The 15993-nt window shown below is 44.6% G+C and overlaps 1 protein-coding gene across 1 annotated transcript in view; it reads left to right on the top strand.

The window, feature by feature from the left end:
* met (MET proto-oncogene, receptor tyrosine kinase) overlaps window positions 1–15993 on the top strand; it is a 105569-nt gene that overhangs the window by 75578 nt on the left and 13998 nt on the right. The window contains exons 13-16 of the mRNA XM_034204589.1: window positions 266–428; window positions 1773–1907; window positions 3923–4171; window positions 14284–14364. Coding sequence (XP_034060480.1) covers window positions 266–428; window positions 1773–1907; window positions 3923–4171; window positions 14284–14364 — 628 coding nt within the window. The remainder of the gene's footprint in view (window positions 1–265; window positions 429–1772; window positions 1908–3922; window positions 4172–14283; window positions 14365–15993) is intronic.

Below are 15993 nucleotides of genomic sequence, written 5' to 3'. Positions count from 1 at the left end.
TCAGGGAAGCAGCATGGCGAGACCCAAGGCAGGACCGCAGAGACAGGTTCAGCCACGACTCAAAGTCCACGACTTAATCCAGAACTCAGGATAGAGGATCCAAGACACAGGACTACAGCAAGAGGATCAGCCTCGACTCCGGATCCCGCCGTAGATATAGACACAAAACAAGAACAAAGATTTGGCTGGGTTAACATGTTAGAAACAAAACAAACAATAATAATTATAAAATGTATTCTCAAATAATCTCCCCTCTTTTTTTCAGTGGCGTCAGGCGGGCTCCATCCTGCAGCTGGGCACGGTGACGCTGGCCAAGGAGCCGGACTACACGGGGCTGAAGGTGGGCTGCGTGTCCGTCAGCCTGCTGCTGCTGCTACTGCTGCTGCTGGGGTCTCTGCTGCTGTGGAGGAGGAACAAGCACATCGACGGTGAGACTAGGGGTAGAGGAATGTGAGAAGAGATGGCTAAATATCTGGAACAAACTCCCAGAAACCTGCAGGTCCGCTGCAACTCTGACTACTTTTACATCCAGGCTGAAGACTTTTCTTTTTGCCGCTGCCTTTAACTATTCACATCGTACACAGATCACTGTAGAGACTTCTGGAATCGTATACTTTAATGTAAGACAGTGACCGACTGGTTTTGATTTCACAGGTCTTTGTCATGATGTCTTGAAATGTTACTTGTCAGTCAGGTCAAAAGTCTGGTTAGGTTGTGAAATGTTTTCAGCGACTATATTAGAAAATTAACAAATTGAGTGCATTTTTTATATTTGGAGGAAGCACAAGTCAGAATCAGGCAATAAAGAATATGTTAATCGTAAAAAGTGTATTAAAAAAAAGAATGTGAATCAAGATGGAAAATAGACATTAAAGGTGGGGTAGGTCATTTTGGAGAAACCAGCTCGAGTGCGATAGAATTTGAAAATACACAGCTGGAAGAAATCTGCCACTTCCAATCAGAGCCCCTCCTCCAACACACACGAACGCACACATGACCAATGAGGGCACGAGATAAGTTTGTGCCCAGATGGAGGGCTGACAGGCAGGTAGGCCATCCAGTTACTTTAGCCGGCTCAGAGGATTGGTCGTGCTTTTTACAGCGCCACGGCTTCCACAGATGACTTTTTTATAGATTTTTTGTCAAAGCACTTCAGATATTCATTGCTATCGGGATGTTAAGAGCATTCCATGGAATATAACAAGTGTATCTCGAGCCGGTTTCTCAAACTTACCCCTCCTTTAAAGGCACATGACATGCGTAATGAATTCATGGATGTAATGCATTATCAGGGATAAGAAATAGTTCATATCTTTTGTATTTTGGAATATGATGCCTATGAAGTTTAAAGCAACAAATACTAAGACATGGTGAGGGAAATGTACTAGCAAAGATAAAAAAGTTATTTAGAAACACTTCTTTAATGTAAATGGAGGTAAACAGTCAGTGAAGGAACATTAAACTGTATCCTATTAACGTGCGTAATGTATAGTATGCAGTCTTTGTTTTGATGTGTGGGTATTTGTGTGTGATATATTTGCGTACATGTAGCTGGACTGCAGCGTGTCCTCTAACCTGTGTGCATGTGTGCTGGGTTCACGTTTCCTCCTGGGTTCACAGGAAGTCGATTTTTGGGGCGCATTGGTGAAACGCTTTGCCTTTCTTATAATCTCTCCTCTCTTCCTCCCTTCCTCTCCTTCTCTCCTTTCCTTACACGCGCTTCCTCCCTCCTCATCCTCCCCCCTCTTCCTCCTCCTCCTCCTCTCTTGTAGATCTGTCTGAGGTGTGGTATGATGGCCGGGGTCACATACAGCATCTGGACCGGCTGGCTAACGCGAGGAGCGTCAGCCCCACGAACGAGATGGTCTCCCACGAGTCCGTCGACTATAGAACCACCCTGCTGGATGGTAGGTCATCCAGATAAGCCCCTCCCCCTCCCCCACCTGACCCCCATCTACCTGCTTCCCTCCCTGCTAAAGCTAGCGGTGCATGCCTTACCTCTTCTCTACTAACACGATTAGCCTTTAGGAAATGTGAGTTAAGGAAATGAAATTGCATATGATTGAAGCAATTTGAATCAAAAACTAACACTCCAACACAAAACTAACAGTTATAAGTTCATGAAATGTAAAAAAGACTGAAGTTCATTCCGTCAGATGTATCTACAAACTAAATATAACTCTTTCCTTGACAGTGTCCCCTCTGAAGTTTATACTGTATAAACATCCATGCATTTGCTTAGAATTAGGGCTGTCAAGTTAACGCGTTTTATCGTGCGATTAACGCATGTGTATTGTCCTCGGCCCGCCCCGTAGTTTCAGTGCCCAAAGGCTTGACGTTGTTGTTGTTGTTGTTGTTGTTGTTGTTGTTGTTGTTGTTGTTGTTGTTAGTTGGATGGTGGGAGATTCTAGCGAGAGATATGGATACAAAAAAAGGTGTTTTAAACAGCAAGCCAAGCACCCAGCTGATGCTGACAGCCCCGCCTTAGGGTTAGGGTTAGGGGTTAGGGGTTAGGGTTTCAAGAGCTCGCTTGCTCTTGAAAGTTTGCCGGGGAGACGCCTGGAACACAACAGCGATAGCTAAATGGGTCTTTATTAGATGTTTTCTTCAGTATCAAAACTAATCAAATAATTGTTCACTTACCCTGGTGTAGATTCATCTGAATGTTCCTGTTGTGTCGTAAACAAAGTTGATGAAAGCAGACTTTGTCGGCAATAAAACTAAATTCAAATACAATTATTTTACTTTTTGACTAAGTAACTTCAAGTTCTTCATTTCATATTACAAGGAGTCATTTAATAAATTACAAGTGGAACTTTTGCTGATGTTAATAGATAGAAATCTAGTTGCACAGTCCAAAGTAAACCTTTGATAATAACAGCTTGTATTTTGCAAATTATGGCTTTTCAATACAAAAATAAATGGACGTAAAATGTCCTAAACTTCCATGAGTTAATGTGTAGAGAAAAGGGAAAAGCATCCTCGCTTCTGCACCTGTCGTGTTATATTCAATGTTTATTTGACGTGTTCTAACACATATATGTAATTAAGTGGCAGCACAACAAGAAAAACGGCCAAATGAGACATGGAGGTGGTCTAAAGACTCACCTGTGGTTTTAGTTTCCTGAGCATTAATCCTGAGGGCATGTGAGGGGGTCTGCATGTATTCTGATCCTAAGTATGATGGCTGAGGCAATTTTCCTGTTAAAAAGTGACTTGAAAGACAGACAATGTGAGCAGGTAGACTTACTAATGAGCCTTTCCTCAGGGAGAGTAGTGGTTGAAATACATACACAGTCATGAATTACACTAACCATGCCTGTCCCCTTCTTCGAATAACATTGGTGTTGCTTTGCACTTATCTTCTTCCACTAACACGCAATACGATAATACTTTATTGTCCGATCATTTTTCTTGCATCAAAGCAGCTTCATTTGCAGCATCCATCAAGACATATAATAAGACAAGACACAAGGAAGCAGGCGTTTAAAGGGACGTTACACCCAGATATTTGTATAGAATACATGGTGTGTAATAATGTAGAGTGGGACCACACCTCAGGCCATTATGATTATGAATTCTCTCTCTGAGCTTTTATTTAAGTAATTGGCATGTAAGCTGAGATATACATTGATATCTTGCTACATGATTAAGGTGAGATTATTGTCACCCATGGAGAGATGTATGTTATATGTGCAGTAACTATTCTGCACACATTTGAGTACGTATACGGTTGTATGTTGTGTCTGAATGTTTAAAGAAATTACAATAAAAAGAGTATTATTATCAAAAACATTCCCAGCTCAGTGTCAAGTTCCTCTTTCCTTTGTAGCTGTGTTTCCTCCTGTAACACACTTTACCCCCCCCCCCCCCCCCCCCCGATACAGCCGCTGACCTTTAACCCCGTCTTCTGCCTCTCCAGATCAGAACACCGACAGACCTGAGACGTGCCGAGGTGCTCCTCCGATCTACGGGGGGAACGGCGAGCTGCTGTCCCCCAGACTGGGAGGGATGGGGATAGGGATGGATGGAGAGCTGGTGTCTCCCCTCCTCATGGCCCCCGTCCACATCGACCCCTCCTCCCTCCACCCTGATCTGCTCAAAGAGGTGCAGCACGTGGTGATCACCAGGGACCAGCTGCTGCTCCACCTCAACCAGGTCATCGGGCGAGGTCAGTCACACAAACTTTCTTTACTGTTAGGATATCTTTTTGAAGCAGTGGTTAAAAAGGACATATAATGCTCATTTTCAGGTGTAGATCAGTATGTAGTGTCTCTACTTTAAAGAGTCCTCTCTTGCTGATGTTCAGGTGTATATCAGTATGTAGTGTCTCTACTTTAAAGAGTCCTCTCCTGCTGATGTTCAGGTGTAGATCAGTATGTAGTGTCTCTACTTTAAAGAGTCCTCTCTTGCTGATGTTCAGGTGTATATCAGTATGTAGTGTCTCTACTTTAAAGAGTCCTCTCCTGCTGATGTTCAGGTGTAGATCAGTATGTAGTGTCTCTACTTTAAAGAGTCCTCTCTTGCTGATGTTCAGGTGTATATCAGTATGTAGTGTCTCTACTTTAAAGAGTCCTCTCCTGCTGATGTTCAGGGTGTAGATCAGTATGTAGTGTCTCTACTTTAAAGAGTCCTCTCTTGCTGATGTTCAGGTGTATATCAGTATGTAGTGTCTCTACTTTAAAGAGTCCTCTCCTGCTGATGTTCAGGTGTAGATCAGTATGTAGTGTCTCTACTTTAAAGAGTCCTCTCCTGCTGATGTTCAGGTGTATATCAGTATGTAGTGTCTCTACTTTAAGAGTCCTCTCCTGCTGATGTTCAGGTGTATATCAGTATGTAGTGTCTCTACTTTAAAGAGTCCTCTCTTGCTGATGTTCAGGTGTATATCAGTATGTAGTGTCTCTACTTTAAAGAGTCCTCTCCTGCTGATGTTCAGGTGTATATCAGTATGTAGTGTCTCTACTTTAAAGAGTCCTCTCCTGCTGATGTTCAGGTGTATATTAGTATGTAGTGTCTCTACTTTAAAGAGTCCTCTCCTGCTGATGTTCAGGTGTATATCAGTATGTAGTGTCTCTACTTTTAAAGAGTCCTCTCCTGCTGATGTTCAGGTGTATATCAGTATGTAGTGTCTCTACTTTAAAGAGTCCTCTCCTGCTCATTTTCAGGTGTAGATCAGTATGTAGTGTCTCTACTTTAAAGAGTCCTCTCTTGCTGATGTTCAGGTGTATATCAGTATGTAGTGTCTCTACTTTAAAGAGTCCTCTCCTGCTGATGTTCAGGTTTATATCAGTATGTAGTGTCTCTACTTTAAAGAGTCCTCTCCTGCTGATGTTCAGGTTTATATCAGTATGTAGTGTCTCTACTTTAAAGAGTCCTCTCCTGCTGATGTTCAGGTTTATATCAGTATGTAGTGTCTCTACTTTAAAGAGTCCTCTCTTGCTGATGTTCAGGTGTATATCAGTATGTAGTGTCTCTACTTTAAAGAGTCCTCTCCTGCTGATGTTCAGGTGTATATCAGTAGGTAGTGTCTCTACTTTAAAGAGTCCTCTCCTGCTGATGTTCAGGTGTATATCAGTATGTAGTGTCTCTACTTTAAAGAGTCCTCTCCTGTTGATGTTCAGGTGTATATCAGTATGTAGTGTCTCTACTTTAAAGAGTCCTCTCCTGCTGATGTTCAGGTGTATATCAGTATGTAGTGTCTCTACTTTAAAGAGTCCTCTCCTGCTGATGTTCAGGTGTATATCAGTATGTAGTGTCTCTACTTTAAAGAGTCCTCTCCTGCTGATGTTCAGGTGTATATCAGTATGTAGTGTCTCTACTTTAAAGAGTCCTCTCCTGCTGATGTTCAGGTGTATATCAGTATGTAGTGTCTCTACTTTAAAGAGTCCTCTCCTGCTGATGTTCAGGTGTATATCAGTATGTAGTGTCTCTACTTTAAAGAGTCCTCTCCTGCTGATGTTCAGGTGTATATCAGTATGTAGTGTCTCTACTTAAAGAGTCCTCTCCTGCTGATGTTCAGGTGTATATCAGTATGTAGTGTCTCTACTTTAAAGAGTCCTCTCCTGCTGATGTTCAGGTGTATATCAGTATGTAGTGTCTCTACTTTAAAGAGTCCTCTCCTGCTGATGTTCAGGTGTATATCAGTATGTAGTGTCTCTACTTTAAAGAGTCCTCTCCTGCTGATGTTCAGGTGTATATCAGTATGTAGTGTCTCTACTTTAAAGAGTCCTCTCCTGCTGATGTCCAGGTGTATATCAGTAACTTATTACTGCTCATGCTAGCTACTCACTTCTTCTTCCCAATACCCGAAACAAAGGGAAAATGTAAAATGCTTGATTTTCTCTACGTTTCCCGGTATAAAAAGCTTCCAGGAAGATATTTATTAAGTTGAAATATTTTGCATAAAGATCCGGTCAATACAATCTGCTATATCAAAGCTTTTAAAGTAATATCCAGGATTGAGCATCATTAAACAGAGTGCCAGGGAAGCAACAATGCAACAACATATGACGTTAAATTCATCCATAAAACTTGCATTTGTTTTACATCAACCTCTACTTTCGGCTACATCAAGACCATACATCTTTCATTTCCGTCTATTTATAGTGTTTTGCATTTTATTGAATTAAATCCATATTGCATCGTAATAAAAGTAATGTTTTGGCTGCTGACCGTAAGTATTAAAAAGGAGAAATAATAATACAAAAGTTGGTGGTTTTGCATTAATTCATGTTGGGATTGTTCCTGATGTGGAGTGATGCTATTATCGAGCTCAGATTAAGTTAGACATCTGCGTGAAGCTTCACAAAGTCGCCCACAAAGAGCTTAATTGGCTACTTTCGCTTGACATGCAGACACAAAATCACTTCTTATAGTGGTGCTAAAGTACGAGGGTCAGACCAACAGATCAAAATTCAACATCAAGAGGCAAAAAGACCCAGAAAAGAACCCTCTGACCCCCCCCCGGGCTGATTTATCCCCTGAAGAAAAGAGCCTGCCGGATTTTAAAAGTGGCGTTTGGTGATTTGTTCACAGCTAGTATTCCCAGGATCCATTGCAACAAATCGTAATCCAACACCCGAGCATCTGCAGGGACGTGATAGGAGAACGCTGTGCTCATTTAATCCCCCCCCCCCTCCCCCCTCCCCCCTCCTCTCAGGCTCGGGCAAGCCCTCATGTCTTAAGAGAAATAATTCAATAAAATGCACAATAACTCAAGAGGGTTTGGCATCGGCTATTAGCTCGTGGGTTATTTAATGAATGAAGCTCCATACTGGGTTACTACGGGGGAGATTTACTGTGAGGCTGTGGGTAACTCAAGAAATCAGAATGAGCTGTGAAATGTGTGAAAACAAGCAAAAAACATGCACACAAGGGTTAAATGTACTATTTTACAAACGAGCTGTTGGAGTGTTTCTCTTAAAAGGCTAAAAGGACAATATGAAATGACCCCCGTCTGCTCCAAACTTGAATTTGTAAGTAGAAAATGTTTGTTTTGGGGTTTCAAGGAAATATTTTCAAAGAAATCCACAGAAACGGGGGAAGAGAAATCCATTATTACGAAGTCAAATTCTCGCTTTTTGATTGCATTTGAACATTTTCACACACACACACACCATCATGCAATATTCCCAAAACAACAACTTAAGTCAAAGTCAATCTTCCAGTTTGTGTTCTGACAGAGAGATCGAAATACCGTTTCCCACAATCCCAAATACAAAAACAAATATACAGTATATAAAAATATGTATGCAAATATGTATATACCTATATATACACACTCAAAGACACATTTGTACATGTGCACACCGTTATAAGAAGTTACATTCTCACTTATGCATTGCGTTTAAACATTTTTACACACACCATCATACAATATTCCCAAAACAACAACTTTAGCAGATATAAGTGGTTACCATAGACTGGTGGTTACACGTTTGGGGTTTAAGTTCCCAGCATATAGAGAACCACAGCGTCCTAAAACCCGGAAGTGAACTCCTTCCAGTTCCTTCGTCGAAAACCAATGCAAATTCTCCATAGGGTTTTGGAAAATAGCTGGAAATCAGGTCTGTGGTTGAAACACATTTAAGAGACGGATCACGTTTTGTTCAGCCGGATAATCTCCACATGTCTATCCTACTTTTATGATTGTCGAATCATAAATCTAGTCGCCAGAAGCAAAATGCTAACGTTATGCTATAAAGGAACTACCGCAGGGTCGCTGCTTCAACGTCACGCCAACTTAAGATCCATATTCAAACATACAGATTCTAAATGGTACGAGTTGAAGCGTTTGTTTGAACACTCTGCAGGAGGCAGGGACTTGCTTTCAAGCAGAACAGAAACTAACTTAGAGGAGTGTTTACGTGTTCGGCGTAATGACGTAAAACGGCCTCCACAACTTCTGTAGTCCTATTCAGCCACTTGGTAACAACCATCGTTTTTCAGACTCGTAAACTCTTCATAAATCACCAGTGGGGTCTCTGCTGATGGATTTAATGTCGTAGAACAAAACGTGACCCGTCTCTTCCATGTGTCTCAACCACAGACCTTAGTTGGAGCTATTTTCTAAAGTCCTATGGAGAAATCCCATTGCTTTTTATCGAAGGAACTGGACGTGGTAAAAAGGCTAACTTACTTCCGGGTTCGAGGACGCGTCACTGCGGTTCTCTATAGTGTTGAAGCTTTCATTCATGGTTCAATGTACGTGTGTGACGTATTAGAAAGGCTACAATAGTTTACAAGCGCTGCATCAACAAAACGCTGCAAGCTTTGAGTTTCTTGCAGCGTTTTGTGTTTGCAGAGCTTTTGATAAACGCTGCTCACGTTTCGTCAAGTCGGTGAATGCTGGAATGTTTTCTAGATGCTGCATGTGCTGTTAAGTCAAGATGTTTCTTAATCTGCATGAGTTTTGGCACATTTGTGTTTTTTTACATGCATTGTTTTTGAAGCTTCTGTCACGATCTGTCTTTATGGTGTTTTGTCTTGTCTTGTTTCATGTTTTATGTTGAAAGGTCTTCACTTCCTGTCTTGCCTGTTTCTGTCTGCGTTGTGTCTTGTTTAAATCTGTCTGTGGTTCCCGGTCGTTAGTTTCCCTGGTGTGTCTGATTACCCGATTGTGTTCACCTGGTGTCCCTGTGTTTTCTCCTCCCTCCTCACCTGTGTCTTGTTTCTGTGATTAGTCTTGTGTGTATTTAAGTTCTGGTTTTTCTGTCTGTCTTTGTTGGTTCGTCTTTTGTCATGACTAGTTCGTCAGTGAGTGTTCTGTTTTGTCTTTGTTATCACCTAGCCTTGAAATAAAGGAACTTTCACTTTAATCTGCATTTGGGTCCTACCTGCTTCACACACCGTGACAGAACGAACCGACCACAAAATGGACCCAGCAGATGATCCATGGGAGGTTGAATTACAGCATTTAACCTTCTATCTGGCTTGCTGCTTCGATTGGTGGAAGGGAGCGTCCAGTGTTCGGCAGAAGAGGGCCGCTCTGGTAGAGGCGCTCTGGTTGGCAGCAGAGAAACCATGTTTTGTTGAGTTTTTACCTGACTGGATTTTGGACTTCTTTCAAGCATGTGATTCCAGGCATGCTAGCTCCCTGTCTCCCAATTCCCAACCTGGCACCATACGCCTTGGTGGGTTCCGCCTGAAGTCTACCCGTGCTTCTGCCCCAGTTCCTGCTCCTGTCCAGGACTCGTATTCCGGAACTCGTCAGGCTTATGGAGGTCCACGGAGTATTCAGGAGGCTGCTAAGAGGAGTCGTCGCAAGGCCAGGCTAGCAGCCCGAGCCCCAGCAGCCATGGTTCCGGCTCCAGTACAGGCCCCAACAGCCATGGTTTCCGGCTACAGTGCCGGACCCAGCAGCCATGGTTCCGTGCTCCAGTACCACCCCACACAGTCATGGATCCGTGTTCCGGTTCCTTGCCCAGCAGCCATGGTTCCGGCTCCAGTGCCGGCCCCAGCAGCCATGTTTCCGGCTCCAAAACCGGCCCACACAGCCATGATCCAGGCTTCAGCTCCGGACCTTACAGCCATGTTTCCGGCTCCAGAACTGGATCTTACAACTGTGGTCCCTGCACCAGAGCAGGCCCATACAGCCATGGTTCCGGCTCAAGTACCGGCTCCAGCAGTCATGGTCCCGACTCCAGCACCTCGTCTCCTGCTGGCTCCCTAGCCGACGCCAGCTCCCCGAGTCTTGTCGGCGTACCGGCCGACTCCAGCACCTCGTCTCCTGTTGGCTCTCCAGCCAACACCAGCTCCCCGAGTCTTGTCGGCGTACCGGCCGACTCCAGCACCTCGTCTCCTGCTGGCTCCCCAGCTGACGCCAGCTCCCCGTGTCCTGTCGGCGTACCGACCGACACAAGTTCCCTCTCAAGTCCCTCTCAAGTTCCTACCCGAGTCCCCTCTCAAGTTCCTACCCGAGTCCACTCTCCAGTTCCTACCCGAGTCCCCTCTCCAGTTCCCTCTCGGGTCCCCTCTCGAGTCCCCTCTCGAGTCCCCTCTCCAGTCCCCTCTCGAGTCCCCTCTCCAGTCCCCTCTCCAGTCCCCTCTCCAGTCCCCTCTCCAGTTCCCTCTCCAGTCCCCTCTCCAGTCCCCTCTCGAGTCCCCTCTCGAGTCCCCTCTCTAGTCTTCTCTCCAGTCCCTTCTCGAGTCCCCTCTCAAGTCTCCTCTCCAGTTCCCTCTCCAGTCCCCTCTCGAGTTCCCCCTTGGTTCCCCTCTCGAGTCTCCTCTCGAGTCCCCTCTCGAGTCACGTCTCAAGTCCCTACCCAATGTCCTGGTCCGTTGGAGGTTCCGCTGGGGGTCCTGCCAACTCCATGTCCTGTCCCGTTGGAGGCCCCGTCGACTACTCCTCTGCCGGGGGTCCTACCAATCGTATGTCTGTCCCGTTGGAGGTCCCGCCGTCTACTCTCCTACCGGGGGTCCTGCCAGCTCCTTGTACTGTCTCGTTGGAGGTCCCGCCGACTACTCTCCTGCCGGGGGTCCTGCCAACCCGTTATCCTGTGCCGTTGGAGGCCCCGCCGACTACTCTCCTGCCGGGGGTCCTGCCAACCCTATGTCCTGTCTCGTTGGAGGTCCCGCCGTCTACTCTCCTGCCGGGGGTCCTGCCAACCCTTTGTCCTGTGCCGTTGGAGGCCCCGCCGACTACTCTCCTGCCGGGGGTCCTGCCAACCCTTTGTCCTGTGCCATTGGAGGCCCCGCCGACTACTCTCCTGCCGGGGGTCCTACCAACCGCTTGTCCTGTTCCGTTGGAGGCCCCGCCATCCTCTGTCTCGCCGGGGGTCCTGCCAATCCCGTGTCCTGGTCCTCTTCCGTGGGGGATCCTGCCGAGGCCTGTCCCACCAGCTCCGGTTCCTGTCCGGCCGACACCGGGTCCTGCGCTGGCCAGTCAGCGCCTTCCTGCCCGGCCTCCGGAGCTCTCTGGTCTTCGCCCTCGAGCCCGGCCCCCTGCGAGCCGCGGTCTTCGCCCTCGATCCCGACCCTCTGTGAGCCGTGGTCTTCGCCCTCGAGCCCGGCCCCCTGAGAGCCGCGGTCTTTGCCCTCGATCCCGGCCCTCTGTGAGCCGTGGTCTTCGCCCACGATCCCGGCCCCCTGACTCTTCCTGCCGCTGCCCTCGTCCTCGAGCCCGGCCCCCTGACTCTTCCTGCCGCTGCCTTCACCCTCATGCTCGGCCGCCCGAGTCCCCCACCTTAGACTCTGCCTTGCCCCCGGGCCGTCCGCCCGAATCCCCCTTTTTGAACTCTGCCTTGCCCCCGGGCCGTCCGCCCGAGATCCCTTCCTGGTCCTCTGCTGTGCCTCTGGGCGGTCAGCTCAGTCCCGTCCTCCTGACCCCCTCCACCCACCCTGGTGGCCTAGGGATACGTCCCTCCTCCGGACCCCCTCCACCCACCCTGCTTGAGGTTTTGGACTTTTGTGGGGTTTTTTTTGGGACGTCTGGGATCCGTCCCTTGAGGGGGGGGGTACTGTCACGATCTGTCTTTATGATGTTTTGTCTTGTCTTGTTTCATGTTTTATGTTGAAAGGTCTTCACTTCCTGTCTTGCCTGTTTCTGTCGGCGTTGTGTCTTGTTTAAATCTGTCTGTGGTTCCCGGTCGTTAGTTTCCCTGGTGTGTCTAATTTACCCGATTGTGTTCACCTGTGTTTTCTCCTCCCTCCTCACTTGTGTCTTGTTTGTGTGATTAGTCTTGTGTGTATTTAAGTTCTGGTTTTTCTGTCTGTCTTTGTCGGTTTGTCTTTTGTCATGACTAGTTCGTCGGTGAGTGTTCTGTTTTGTCTTTGTTATCACCTAGCCTTGAAATAAAGGAACTTTCACTTTAATCTGCATTTGGGTCCTACCTGCTTCACACACCGTGACAGCTTCAGCGCGTTCCTCCTAATGGAAGTGTTTTTGACTGTTGTAACGCATTTGCATCTGATTGCCACCGTATGAATTAGTTGTGAAAAAGTGTAAAAAACAGACAAATCACACACAGATACACATAGAGACTTGTTTTAACGTTTCTCTGCGTCTTAAATCCCCTCCTTCTGCTCTAAATGCGTCAGTAATGGGAAGATGGAATGGTTCTTATCTGATTACTGGAACTTCTGTGATCGTGGAGCCAATGCATAATCTGAATCTCTGTCAAGAACAATGGACATAAATAAAAGTCTGATTACACAATATCTGAAAAGGGCCCGCAGTGTCTTCCTCATCAACATGGTGCCATGCAGCTGCTTCCATTTAGAGACAAGGCTGAGAAACTCTGAGTACAGTAAACAGAAAGGGAAATGTGATTAGAATCAGATTGAATTTTATTGGCCATTGTTCGCATATTAAATTATTAGAATCTGGTTTTCAGGAACTCTCAATTTGTGCAAATAAATGTACAAGCTGTAGTTTCTTCGTTATGTATGATTGTGTATATTCTTTAAGTGTAAAGAAGTAGCTTATTTAATTTACTATATATTAGCTGCCTGGTATTTCACCAAAAGTTAAAATACTTAACTTAACCCTTATGTTGTGTTCGGGTCTCCCGTGACCCGTTTCAAGTTACAATTATATAATAACTACGCTCTAGTTTTTTGTATCGGAACAAGGCTTCATGATATCCTCCACAACAGCTATATAAACACTACAATACTGATTTTGACCATTTTAGCCAAGTCTGAAAAAAAAAAAAGTGTATAATTTGGTGTTGGGGTCTGGGGAGACCCAGCAGAATTGTTTTGGGTGACTCGGGTCAAATTTGGCCCAATAAAGATTCATCTTTGACTTTAGACACCCCTCCCCCGCCCCCTTCATCCACTAGAACAATAATTTAAAACCTTTTGGGGGAGATTGTATTCTAATATGAGTCTATTATAGTCAGATAACAATGATCCATTTCACCATAGGAAATATGAGTGAATTGAATCACATGTTTTACTTAAATATGTGGTGTAATGTTTTTTGGGGCCATACAATTACAACAGGATTGTACGGTTATGAATGCATAATAAGTTAGTTGTGATGTAGTTAAAACAATATTTGGATGATAGTCATTATTTTTGAGTGTTTTGGACTGAGATAAATGATGGGTCAAAATGTACCCGTATGAACGGTAACAGCAAGGGTTAACTTAACCTAAACATGTTTTAATTTGTAATAATATGCAGTAAAATGTACATATATAATAATATTGATCAGAGACTGCACTGACCTCACCACCTTCAAAAAACTCACAAAACCTCACCTCCTCAATCTGGCTTTTAATGTGTGATTGTTTTTGCTTGATTGTATTGTGACTTTAACTATATTTATTTGTCGCTTTTGTTTTTTCACTATCTCTGTAAAGCGACTTTGAGCACCTGTAAAAGCGCTTACAAAATAAATCTATTATTATGTATTATTATTATTATTGATCTCTGAAAATGTAGTGGATTAGAAATAGAAAGCAACAGGGAAGAGAAATACTTTGTACTTGAGTAAATGTACGTCGTTACTGTTCAACATTCATCGTTAGAGATGCGGTGCAAAAGTTCCCACCCAAAACATTAAATATGAATTCCTAGGAACGGTACCTTCCGTTTAAAAAAAAAAAAAAAATAGTTGTTTAACATCCTGAAGTGTGATTTGATCCTGTCTTCTTTCGTACACCTGCTATGTCTGAACGTGCTGCATCTCATGTGTCGCACCTCTTTCAGAGAGGTGTATTTTCCGCTGGGTGATTAAGAACGTCTTTGGAAAGGTCTCCTAAGGTTTGAACAGGAGCTTGCTGAATTCCCTGCTGCTGACTAACTGTGAGTAACGCGTCGTGTTGTGACCTGCAGGGCACTTCGGATGCGTTTTCCACGGAACGCTGATGGAGCCGGACGGGCAGAAGCAGCACTGCGCCGTCAAGTCTCTGAACCGTGAGTACAACCCCTGAACGTGGGGAAATATCCCGCCAATGCCTTTAGAAACAATGGAAGTGACACCTATTCTTTCAAGCTTATACTGTACAGTGTTCTGTCTTTTTGCAAACGAATATACATTGCACACATTTGCATCCATAACTCCTTTTCACTACAAGATATTTGGCCGTTTTACTGGGGGAATGTGGGAGATAAGTATCTTTCTCAACACGCTGCACGTGGGAAATATCCTGCCAATGCATTTAGAAAGAATGAAAGTGACACTTATGGCGTATTTCCACTGCAGCGCGCAGCACTGTTTAAGCGTGCCGTGCCAAACCCTTTGCTTTTCCATTATGTTTTTTGCATTATGTCTAATGTTATGTTGATGTCTCGTTTCGGTCATAATGCCATTTGCTGGTTTCAGAGTTATCTAACCGACCGTACTCAATGCGTCAGGTTGGGGTAGTACTGTCTCTGACCCTGTCACTTTGAAGAAGGGAGTTCCACAGGGCTCTATTTTGGGGCCTTTGCTCTTTTTATTATAAGTAAACAATATTTGTAATCAGATGTAATTTTCTACCTATCATATGTATGCTGATGACACTATTGTATACTCATGTGCTCCTTCTCATGTGCTCCTTTGGCCGTTTCCAATTTAAAATCTGATTGGATCACGCTGCAGCATGCGCTTCTTGATTCCAAACTGCTTTTGAACAGTAAGAAAACCAAAGCAATGCTTTTTGCTCCCAAGTCAGCGTCCTCTTGCCTCTCCATTGACACCCTTGATGGCGTCTCTGTTGAGTTTGTCGATACCTACAAATATCTTGTCTTCTGGTTGGACAGTAATCTCAACTTCAAACACCATATTAAAGTTCTAACAAAGAAATTGAAATTCACTCTTGGCTTCCTTTACAGACTTAAATGTTGTTTTTAAACTTCTTCCCGTAAAAGGTTGGTCTCTGGCTTATTCCTGTCCCAGCTGCACTACAGTGATACAATCTATAGATTTGCCTGTCCTACTGTTTTGGCCAAACTTGACCCACTCGACCATGCTGCACTGCGATATATATCAAATGCACCCGATAGGACTCATCATTGCACACTGTATAGCCTAACTGGATGGTCCTCACTTACTATGCGTAGGATGCAGCATTGGTTTTTATTCATGTATAAAGCCATTTTAGGAAAGCTTCCACTGTACATATGTGCCAGATTTGCTCCAGTTTGTGACTCTTACAACCTCAGCTGTCCTGCTGTGCGGACTGAGGCTGGGAAAAGGAGTCTTTTTTATTATGGTCCTTGGTCTTGGAATGACCTTCAATCAAGCCTCAAACTGAGGGCACTTGTCTCAATAGCATGTTTTTAAATTGAAGTTGTCTGAGGTCCTTACCACCAGCTGCTCTTGCAGTAATAAGTAGTGCACCTTTCTTACTGTCCTAAATGTGCACAATGTAGTGACTGCTTTTTTGTCTTTTGTTTTCTTAGTTATGTTCTCTGTATTTTATATGTTTGTGTTGTTATGTGTAACGTTGCTGCCTTCTTGGCCAGGTCAGCATTGCAAATGAGATTCCATCTCAATGCTTTTATCTGGTTAAATAAAAGTTAAATACATTTTTTTTTTTAAATGTCCACTAGGGGTAGTTC

Source organism: Gymnodraco acuticeps, unplaced genomic scaffold (genome assembly GCF_902827175.1).
Source record: "Gymnodraco acuticeps unplaced genomic scaffold, fGymAcu1.1, whole genome shotgun sequence".
NCBI classification, from domain to species: domain Eukaryota; kingdom Metazoa; phylum Chordata; class Actinopteri; order Perciformes; family Bathydraconidae; genus Gymnodraco; species Gymnodraco acuticeps.
The sequence above is the reverse complement of the archived record's forward strand: the minus strand, read 5'-3'. Positions and strand labels throughout refer to the sequence as shown.